The 11,520-nt window shown below is 38.3% G+C and overlaps 1 protein-coding gene across 5 annotated transcripts in view; it reads left to right on the top strand.

Annotated features, from left to right (window-relative positions):
- LOC116172464 overlaps positions 1 to 11,520 on the top strand; it is an 80,266-nt gene that overhangs the window by 46,887 nt on the left and 21,859 nt on the right. For all 5 annotated transcript variants that reach the window (XM_031489685.1, XM_031489682.1, XM_031489681.1 and 2 more), the window contains 10 exons: positions 8 to 271; positions 315 to 694; positions 742 to 992; positions 1,041 to 1,491; positions 1,538 to 1,755; positions 1,807 to 1,939; positions 10,780 to 10,948; positions 10,999 to 11,041; positions 11,171 to 11,303; positions 11,351 to 11,507. In XM_031489685.1, the coding sequence (XP_031345545.1) occupies positions 8 to 271; positions 315 to 694; positions 742 to 992; positions 1,041 to 1,491; positions 1,538 to 1,755; positions 1,807 to 1,939; positions 10,780 to 10,948; positions 10,999 to 11,041; positions 11,171 to 11,303; positions 11,351 to 11,507 (2,199 nt within the window). The remainder of the gene's footprint in view (positions 1 to 7; positions 272 to 314; positions 695 to 741; positions 993 to 1,040; positions 1,492 to 1,537; positions 1,756 to 1,806; positions 1,940 to 10,779; positions 10,949 to 10,998; positions 11,042 to 11,170; positions 11,304 to 11,350; positions 11,508 to 11,520) is intronic.

Genomic DNA, 11,520 nt, shown 5'->3' with positions numbered 1-11,520 from the left:
TTTTCAGTTACCTGGATGAAAGGACTACACGACATCACGAACGATTATCGGACAATGGGCGAAACGATCGATGACTACACGCGACTCACGTTGAAGAGAGTAAGGGAAGAGGATATGGGTACCTACTGCGTTCTCGCCAGGAACCGGTACGGCTGTGATAGAGCATTTTTCACGGTAGTTTTAAGGGAACGAGCCTCGTCCGTCGAACGGCAAAGTCCTCACGACATTCTGCAAAATATCGCCAATTACTACGAGCGTCGTTACTTCACAGGTAAACGCTCCTAGCTCTCTCAAATTTTGCAGTCACGTTTCAGATGTACCCGGGCGACTTTTTGGAGACCCAGTCGTGACTAACAGCGGACGTAATTGGTTATCATTATCTTGGAACAAGCCCCAACACAAAGGAGCCGCCCCGGTCTTGTCGTACAGAGTTGACTTGTGGCTACCAGGCGGAGAAGGCGCCCGTTGGAAGCAGCTCGGGGAGACGGTCAGCACCAATTTTGACGTGTTTAATCTAAATCCAGATGGAGAGTATCAGTTTAGAATAACGCCTAGGAACCGCTACGGATGGGGGGAGTCGGTGCAAACGTGTCCGATTACCATAGAAGATTGCGCCGAGTTTCCAGAGTTTGTCAAAAATTTACCGGGGCACGTGAAAGGTTTGGAGGGGTACGATATCGTACTGCAGTGTGAGGTAAAACTCTTCCGGCATCAAATAAACGTTAATTATGGCTACTTTAGATTTGCGAGGAGCAAGATATCAGCATGCGCTGGTGTCGCAATGGAAAGGAAATCAAGTTTCGCGAAGAGGAAAGGTACAGCACCACCTATGAAGGTGACGTCTGCACTTTGACGATATCTAATCTGCAAATGAGTGATTCCGGTTGCTTCATGTGTGAAGCGGCCAACAAAGTAGGACGAGCTTCAACCTTCACTCGCCTCTACGTCGTGAACGATCCCAAAATTCTGAAAGCGGACACCGATCTGAAATTGTACGTTAAACCGACTACCCAAACGTCCCTAAATGTTTTTATTTGCAGTCTGCAGGTCAATGTGCCAACTGCCGAAGCACCTCCGCAATTTCTGATGAGGCTGCGCGATCGACGAGTTGAAGTATCGTTTCCAGTTCGTCTTTCTTGCCAAATCGGCGGTTTTCCGATCCCTACAATCGAGTGGTCTAGAGACGGGCGCAAGGTCTTCGAAGACCATCGGCATAAATTCTTACAGGATGACCAATTCTGCACCTTGGAGATTGATAAGACCATTTTGGACGACTCCGGAACGTACAGCGTTACGGCTCGAAATCTCTTCGGCTCAGTCTCCTGCCACTGCAAGTTAATTGTCGATAAAGGAATTCACGACTACGTCCCCCCCGAATTCTTAGCTAAGTTTGAGCCCGACGTGATTAAGGTATTGGAAGGGAAAGAGTTACGCTTAGAAGTTAGGGTCAGAGCATATCCGGCGGTTACGGTTCTTTGGTACAGAAATGGGGTGAGTAAATCGCTATCAAAATCTGTCATTGTAATTCACCTTTTAGACTCGCCTGCGACCGAACCGCAAGACCCGCATGTCGTTAGCACACGACGGTCGAATTTCGTTGGTTCTCAAGGAAGCAAGCGCGGAAGATGGCGGCGTTTATACTTGCATATGTACCAATGAGGTGGGCAGAACGGAAACCGATGTCAAAGTTGAAATTTTGCAAAGGGAAGAAGGTGTACCTAACGGCTTACATATCGAAAGATTAGAAAACATTCCGTAAGGGTTTTCAGTGTCAAATTTTGGCGTCACTTACACGTTCTGCTTTAGATATTCAAAGGAGCCAAAGTTCTTGGTGAAGCCAAGATCGTCAGATGCATTTGAGGGAGATAATGTGATTATATGCTGTGAAGTTATAGGGGATCCGAAACCGGAGGTGATATGGTTGAGAGATTTTCTTAAGGTAGGTTAAGATAGTTATCTTAGATACCTTGAATTTTAAAATTTGTTTCCGAACAAAATACAAACAAGTATAGATGATGCACAACTCTTGTGCAGATAAAGCGCATTTTTTTAAACCGAAATAGCTTTTGTTTTGACGTCACCAATGGATATATTTCTTGCAGACGTCTCAATCGCCCTTTGTGAGTACCCTCTTCCGACATTCCGTTCTTGTGATATAAGGGAATATACCCGATCACGATAAGAGGTCGAGGAGGAGGGCTACGGTTGGTAGAAATTAATTCATTTCGTTGAGACCTTGAGTACCATGAAGGAGAAAACTAGTTCCACTCCCCACCCCCCTTCTCCCCCTCCACACCGTACTTTGATAAGAGGACAAAAAGAAGGACAGTAGTTGGTAGAAAACAGTTCCTTTCGTTGAGACCTTTAATTAAAATACAATGAGAGATCAAATTAATTTTTAATTTTTGTTTTTGAAAATGTGGGGGGGGGGGGGGATAAACACATGTTCTACCCCAGGTTCTACCCTTCATGGTATTCTAATGAAAGCTCTCATCGAAATAAATTGGTTTGTACAAACTATAACTTTCCCGTGCGACTCTTTTTCGAGATCAGTGAGCGACGGGACCTGAGGGGGGGGGGGGGTTAAAAATTAATTTGATCTCTCATTGTATTCTAATTAAAGGTCTCAACGAAAGGAACCGTTTTCTACCAACTACTGCCCTTTTTTATGTCCTCTTATCAAAGTACAAGGTGGTGGGGGAGAGGGGGGGGGAGTGGAATTAGTTTTATCCTTCATGGTACTCTAATGAAAGGTCTCAACGGAAGGAATTAATTTCTACCAACCATAGCCCTCCTCCTCGACCTCTTATGGTGATCGGGTATATTCCCTTATACCTCAAGAACGGATTGTCGGAAGAGAGTACTCACAAAGGGCGATTGAAACGTCTGCAAGAAATATATCCATTGGTGATGTCAAAACAAAAGCTATTTCGGTTAAAAAAATGCGTTTTATCTGCACAATTTATACTTATCCGTCTTGCCTACAAGTGGCATTGCTTTAGGCGGGTGAGAATGGCGGCAAATACCTTTCCACGTCCTTGGACAGTACTAAGATGTCGTCCAGGTAGGCGAGGATAATTATCCCGACTCACCGGGCCTCCACGCGATCGATTAGGCGCTGGAACGTGACGGGGGCGTTACTAAAGCCAAAAGGCATTCGTGTGTACCGTTACAGTCCGAGAGGAGATTAAGGCCTCTTCAAATACTACCTTTTGAATTAAAATTAATGGCTTGTCAATAAAATTGTCAAAATTGAACGAAGCGGCCACCTTTACAACAAAGCAGATTAAAAATGCGCGTTTTCTTGCTCTATATCTATATACATCGTGGTGTACTTTACTGAGGGATACTTGGAAACTAATAAAAATTAATGGAAGAAAAAAATCCTTAAACCGGATACACAATGAAAAATTAAAAAAAATCGATTTTATGTCCTTAATTTAACAAACAACACGCCGATTCATTACGGGTTAATTAAATTATATTATTTGAGTTTCATAAAGCGACTATATACGGGGTTCTTGACGAGCGTCACTTAGAAAGATATGGAGAACCTTTGAAAATGAAACTAAATTGATAAGTCCCCTAAGGGTTTTGGCACACGATGAATTAAATTAAAATATTTTCAAGATGGCGCCACTTCCGCAAATACCGGAAGTGGCCATCAACTTTGTTATTTTAAATAGAGACCCCCTATTTTTTCTACATTTTCGGATTCTACATCGAATTTGGAGTTTCTGAATTGTGGTGACAAAAAATAGACAGGAAGATAACTTCTTGCTGATTGAATACGTAAATGAATTGTTCATTCACTCGTAAAGTAATGTTAATTTTTTTTTGTAAGTGACAGTGTGATAGCGTTTACCACATATTTTACCGATATTTACAGTGACTAAGTTAAGTTCCAAAAAATTCGTTAGTGTTGCGACAAATAGATTTATAAATATAAACCAAAAATCACCAGCGATTTAAACCCAGTTAATTTGTCTTTTGAAATTTTCGCTTTCGAGTTGGAATTTTTAATTGATCGAACCGTCATTCTAACTCTGATTTATTATGTGCGGGAAAAGTCCTCTCGTACCTTTATAATTTTTCAATAGTTATAAATACACGTGCACAAAAAAGTGTTTAGAATTAATCCCACCTACACATCAGCAAAATTGGCAGTAGTTCAGTAGCTTCTTTATCCACGAATGATTTTATCGTACCTCGCAATTTGGTGACTCCTCGAGCTTTTATAAGCAAACAATTCGACAGGACTGTATCCAGGAACCCGCAAATAAAAAAAATTCAAAACTAAAACTTACCCCATGAAACAGCGCCCGTTACACCGTTCGCTCATTCGAAACAAAATTAATGTTTTCACTTATACTAGATTTAACTTGTTCCCTTGGTGCTCAACACGGAATAAATCATCCTTTTTGATTAGCGGAACTGAGCCAATATAAGCGATGTAACTGATTTTCTTTAAGACTCTATTCGCACGCAAGTGATCTGGCAATAAACTTTCTATTTATATTGTCTGCTATTAAACAGCTTTCCACTGCACGTTACTATTAGCGCACTAAAAGACCAAACAAGTTCATTGTTACTTGCCGAAACGGTGTTAATCTACATTAACTTTCGCTTTCGAATTAAAATTGTTATTTAATCGAAGCTCTAAACTCTGATTATTGTCCGGGAAAGTCCGCTCGTACCTTTAGAATATTTCGATAGTTCTAAATACGAATTTGCACGTACACTTATTTTACGACGAACCTTTGTGACTTTATAACAATAATCTCTTTTGAATGGGTTGACAAAACGTCCAGTTAAATGATCTTCTGCCTAAAAGCCTGCCTTCGCGATATGACTTTATCGTTTTATAATGTCAATTCCACTACGGCAGATGAACTTTCGCTCACGTTATCACTGAGACGGAATTCTTTTCTTTACTTTCGCATTGAGATTTTGCAAGGTTCTTGAAATTTGATATTTGCAACACTTCGAATTTCGACTGACGGACGGTTTGGAGTTAGTTTTTTAATTGGGGTTTCTTGGACTTACAAGCTCTTAGAAGACTTAATTACCGCGACCTGAACTCTGTGACGGCCCAAAACGAATTAATTAATTTTCGCTTTCACATTTACTTTGACTTGATCTCTATGACGGCTCAAAACGAATTAAGTAATAAATGTTCTCTATCACATCAGAAAAATTGGCGTTTTTTTTTCAAGCTGCATAGCTTCCTTATCAACGACTGGATATGATTCAGCTGTAGGTATCGTCTCATGAATTCATTGGAAAATTGACTTAATAGACTATAGAACAGGAATGTACCGTTACAGCGGCACTTGCCCACTTTCTAGATGCTGTTGTGCCATGACATCCTTAGAAGGAAAATAAATCATCCATCCAGCTTTCAGTATATTAGGAAATGTGACATTACCAGATAATTGCCTAGAAATTCCCACGATGCGTTGCTTTGTATCAGTGGACAATACCTACACGTTCAACTACGGTTTTGGTATCAACAACAACGTCAACGTTTAATATGCATATCGCCATCTCCTTCAATTTTGAAAGAAAAGCTGGACGCAAAAATTCCTTCTTCTTATTCAACACGTAGGCTCCCTTTGTTCTCCCTTAATTGGCATGGACATCCTATTATGCGCTTCATTGTTTGCCAACAATGGTTTTTGCAGGAGGATCGAAATAATGACTCGTTACACCTTTTCCAATCGCAGGTTTTTTACTTAATTAGCCACTTTTCCATCAATTAATCGCCAGCTGTTCACGTTCCCATTTAGATCTAAGACGACGGTCTTGATTCAGTTTCGTACTTGACGTCTTCGGTAACGTACCTAGGTATCCAAATTTGTGCGCAAAATTCGCCAGGACTGGAATTAAACAAGAAGGGGTGAGAATTTTTTATTCGTCTGAACTGTTATTGTTTCAATCGATGGATGCGATTAAATATTTAATAAGCCGCGCCACGCTCTAACGCAATTTCATTAATAAATTGCAATTTAATTACCGTGGTTAATGTAACTTCGAATTGAATTACATGTAATTAAATCCCGTTGGAGATAATAAGTGTTATTAATCAAATTGTGAGGCACTTTTATTGTAATTTTATGCTAGGGCCTAGAAACGGTCATGACCAAATAGGAGGAGGGCGCCAAAATTTATATAGAAATATCAAGTGTATTGACCCCATTGTAAATCGCATCAATGAAATCGTAAACAAACTCGCATTTGCATATTAAAATGTCAAGTGTTCAAAGTAAACAATTTAACATTAATTTACATAACACAATGCGAAACTTATTTAATTAAACAAAAACATATTGATATAACAATGATGAATCATAAATAAATTTGTCCAATGACCCATTTTATTTTATACATCTTTAGTCATAGTAACCTTCACCTGAGTAGTACGCTTTTAAAGAGATCTTTTTTATAATAATAATATTCGCATTTCACGTTCTACTTCTACCACTCAACCTTAACTTGAAAATGTTTATTAAAATGTTAGTTACTGCGATAATCAAATAATTTGATCAGTTCTTCCATTTGACGCAGAATTGAATTGTTATGGTCACCACTGTGACCAATTAGACAAATTGCGCTGGACATAACATTATTAGCGTTCTCGATTGGAGGCATGTAAGTTAATTTTAGTTGTGTAATAGAAGGCAATTATTTGAATCATTTTACTCATTCGATTAGCGCTTGTTTGCAGTTTTTTGTAAAACATTGGGATTGCTCTATTCTGTTTACTTTTGGCATAGTACGTGTCAATATCTGACTGTGCTGTCCTTTAACTAGTTTTAGTGTTTTTTTATTCTTAAAAAATAAGCGTCTCTCTCAGCTATTAAAATTGCGTGCGAGGTGTATACCTTTATACCTTCACATACACAAAGCATCTCCTTCGAGTATCATACGTTGAGCTATGTATATGAAACATAAAACGGAACCAACGCAAGTTTTAAGCCTAGCGTACCTTTTAAACCAATATTAAAACCCGCATTTCTTGTTGTTATCCCAATTTCGCCTTCAAATAAAAGGGAACCACTCGCGCCTATTAGGCACAGCGCAGGTGTATAAAAAAAATAAATTCAATATTATTGTTTTGTGAATCCGTTACAATGGATAACGGCAAATTGAATTTCTTGGGAATTTACGAGCTCAATAAAAAATTACGCCCCCCCCCCCCCCCAATTCGATTCATTACTAACTTTTTCCGACCCAAACTGCCACTGCTTTAAATTGTTCTGAACACTTCTTACTTCCGAAAGCGAAAAATTTCCACTAATGAAAAGTTGTCTCTCTCACTTTTATTGAGATGGTAAGAACACGTTCGCTTAAGATTTTTGTCATAAGTTCAATTAAGACTGTCAACCCCTTCTAGTTTGTTCCCAATAATCCTTTTCGACGCGTTTTCAAATGACATGTTTCATTTAACTCGTCTTCGAGCGATACCGATGTTTTTTTAAATTTCACAAGAAACAATTTAGTTTGACTTAAAATTCCTTTCTCTTATTGGCGCAAATAATCCTTTGAGACGAAGGTTCCAATGACACATTCACTTAATTCCCGTCAGAAAACGTTCGTTCGGCTTAAATCTGATCAGCTTTTGGGTTTTACACTTTTTAAACCATAAAATTTGCAGAAAACTCCAAGGAACTTTACTGCTCAAGCAACTTCCCGAAAGAAAGATGCGTTCCGGGTTACTTTACATGACTTTCCCGTTGCTTGAAATCGAATTTGCCTTTGACCTGAAATCAAAACCCGAATCTCTCTAAAAACCCTCGTTTAGATTAATCCCTACCTATCTTATTATTTACAAAACACCCTCAAAATGGCGCCGAGGAATTAAATTAGCCATCTTTAACTACGAATTAATCTGATTCGTCCATTTCAACTAATTACGTTCCCGCGGTCTCCACTGCTTTAAAAAGCTCCATTTCCTATGGATCTGCAGTTAAATCCACTACGTTATTTCAAATCAGCAGTTTTGATCACGTACAGCACATTAAGATAACATTATCTACGTTTAAAGACTGACAGACTGACGCCAAGAAGAAACCCATTAACAGGTCACGACGTATATAGAACTCAATAACGCATAAACAAATTATCGCTAGTTTCTCTCGAGCATCTATATAATGAGTCCCCTACTTGAAAACCTCAATTTGTAATTTGTAATAGTCCCGCTCTTTTCTCCGGTTCGTAGTATGGTTCTATGTGTTAAATTCGTCTCACAAACTTCATATTTTTCTACCTTCCTTTTTAGTATGTTGGACCTACCTTCCGTGCTTTACTTATCCCAAACTAGAATAGGAAAGAATTCAACAGTTACTCTACTTTCATATTGCGGTGTCTTTAAAACAAATTTTTCTATCTAAGTATATTATACTAAAAAGAAACGATTTCGGGAACACTCGTCAGTAAAATGACACTACACATTACCATAATAACTTATGCCGGGGTTCTTTCTTTTTTTTAAATTTCCTTACTATCGCCAATACAAATAACGAGTTATTTGAAAACGAACTAAAATTGCCCCTCATATTTATATTGATGCGTTTGGATTACAACAAAATAACATTAGTATTAGCCTGAGGACGCATCGATGTCCATACATTTCGTCTTGGATGAGAATTCCCCTAGGTCAAGGTTCGTATTCGTTGGTATGTGAAGTTCTTTCCGTACGGGAACTGACAAAAGTCCAACATATTTTGACAAAATTGACTCACGTTCCACCCCAGATTGAAGAGATTCTAGTAAGGCTTCAACTTTCCTTAAATTAATAATATCAGGGATAATCGAGCAAGTACGACCGATTGAAAATCATTTGGGACACGTAACGCGTTTCGGGAGCACTTTACTTCGTGCTTATACGTCGGTAGTTATCTCTATTATATTATTTACACTTGATTCGCTTCAAACTTCTCGAAATTAGAGTTTATTCAATCACAAAAAACGAAACTAATTTGCCGTCGCTACAGTCTACGTACGAATACAAGTCACATGCAGCCCGCACACAAATTCTACTTTCCGAGTACGATACTTGCAGATTACCCAATTCCAATTAAAATGGCTGCTACGCTACTTCAGCAACCATCTTTATTCATTCATGTTTAAAAGAACAGCTGCCAAAACTAATTTGAAGAAAATACACTTGAAACCATTCCAACTAATTAAAATCTCGCCTAGACATATGTGTGTGAATTTAATATCAAGGGGGCAGTGAGAAAAAACAGTTGTATCCTTTTTCGGTGATTGTGATGTAATACAATTTTAATATGTCCATGAACCTACCAGAGCAAGGTCAGCAGAACACAATCACACATATTGCATAATTAGGTGCTAATTAAGTGCTAATTAAGTGCCCTATTCCCGAATTAAATGTTCCTTTTTTTTAAATTATTACATGTTCTGCTAGGTGCATATGAACTCATCAGAGCACTACCTCAAAAACCCAAGAAAATGAAAAGTGAACTAACTATAATCAGGTGCTAATTAAGTGCCCTATTCCCGAATTAAATGCTCATTTTATTTTAATTATTACATGTTCTGCTAGGATCATATGAACTCAGCAGAGCACTACCTCAAAAAAACCAAGAAAATGAAAAGTGAACTAACTATAATTAGGTGCTAATTAAGTGCCCTATTCCCGAATTAAATGCTCCTTTTTTTTTAATTATTACATGTTCTGCCAGGTTCATATGAACTCAGCAGAACACTATCTCAAAAAAACTAAGAAAATGAAAAGTGAACAAACTATAATTAGGTGGTAATTAAGTGCCCTATTCCCGAATTAAATGCTCCTTTTTTAAAATTATTACATGTTTTGCCAGGTTCATATGAACTCGGCAGAGCACTACCTCAAAAAATCAAGAAAATGAAAAGTGAACTAACTATAATTAGGTGCTAATTAGGTGATAATTAAGTGCCCTATCCCCGAATTAGCGCCTAATTAGCACCTAATTATAGTTAGTTCACTTTTCATTTTCTTGGGTTTTTAAGGTAGTGCTCTGCTGAGTTCATATGAACCTGGCAAAACATGTAATAATTAAAAAAAAGGAACATTTAATTCGGGAATAGGGCACTTAATTAGCAACTAATTATGCAATACGTTTGATTGTGTTCTGCCGACCTTGCTCTGCTAGGTTAATGGACATCCAGGAGTATGGAAGGCGTGACAAAGTCTTCATCAACCTATATAGTCAACAATCTTGCTTTTCTTTGGCCTTATTATTAGGCTTTCTGAAATTTGAATACAATTATTTTTGGAAGATTTTGGGTATTAGGATAGTAGTGCATATATATGAGAGGGTAGTGTTCTTAGTTTTTTCGTATAGTCCTGTACTTATCTACAACAATTTCCGTGAGGGAGAAGGACATTCGATCATTCAACCTTAAATGGAAACTTTCTTCCAAACATGAATATTTTTTAGTGTAAATTTTCTTTTTAAAATTTTCAAAACGGTTATAATGTTTTTCTCTTTACTGTTTAAACGACAAAATTCCGATCCATCAACATCCTTAAATGAATTGGTCTACAAATAGAAAGAAAAACTTTACCTTAATTATACTTCAACTAAATCTACCCTTTGTGTCGTCCAACCTTAAAATACTGGATTATCTCCCACTAGGTCTCATGGAATGGAAAAGAACACAGCAACCCTTTCGTTAATAGTTTAGTTTGATTATTAAGGCCACAACCTGGAAAACACAATAATAAAGCCGCACGATCTTTCAAAAACTACATGGTTAAATTTGTTGCAGCCCGATTATTATAAGGACTCCCCTCATTTCCATAGAATTGGAGAAGGACCCGAGTATCGTCTTGAAATACCCGACGCCAAACTTGATTATACCGGCACATACACGGTGATTGCTAAAAATTGTTATGGCGAGGCCAAAGCAATTATTTCGCTACAAATTAAGGCTCGAGGTATTGGTCATAGAAACACATCTGGCGTTGAGCTAACTGTTGGTTTTTAGGTATAGACAAATTCAACGACTTTAAGGGCCAGAAAATATTTGGGTAAGTCGCGTTTCGCTTTTAATTTTGTGCGGAAATTCCCAGCACAACTTTAGTAAATAGTCGTATAACAAAGCAAGACTGAAATAGATTTTATCTTATCTCAAAGTTAAGAGACGTGTGATTTTACAGGAGAGTTCAAACCATTCCAAAGATCGTGAGAGAGCTGTGCGACATTAGATGCTGTGACGGAGATTCGGTGACACTCGAATGCGAAGTCGAAGAATCTTTCTCTCAGGACGTCCGTTGGGAAAAGTGCAATAAGGTGAGCACCAGTCAAATTTGGAATATCACCAAACCCAGTTTTTTTAGTTGGTACGTTTGGGAGAAGATTTCCTATCCGAATTAGAGGGATGCGTTGCAAAATTGGTGATTAAAAAAGTCTACCCAGAAGATGAGGGTGAATACACATGCGTTGTTTACAACGAACTGGGTGAAGCACGAACGTCCGCGTGCCTTTTAGTTGACGGTAAGTTGTCACA

The sequence above is a fragment of the Photinus pyralis genome, unplaced genomic scaffold (genome assembly GCF_008802855.1).
Source record: "Photinus pyralis isolate 1611_PpyrPB1 unplaced genomic scaffold, Ppyr1.3 Ppyr1.4_LG5, whole genome shotgun sequence".
Lineage (NCBI taxonomy): Eukaryota > Metazoa > Arthropoda > Insecta > Coleoptera > Lampyridae > Photinus > Photinus pyralis.
Note: the sequence above shows the minus strand (reverse complement) of the source record. Positions and strands in the feature narration are given on the sequence as shown.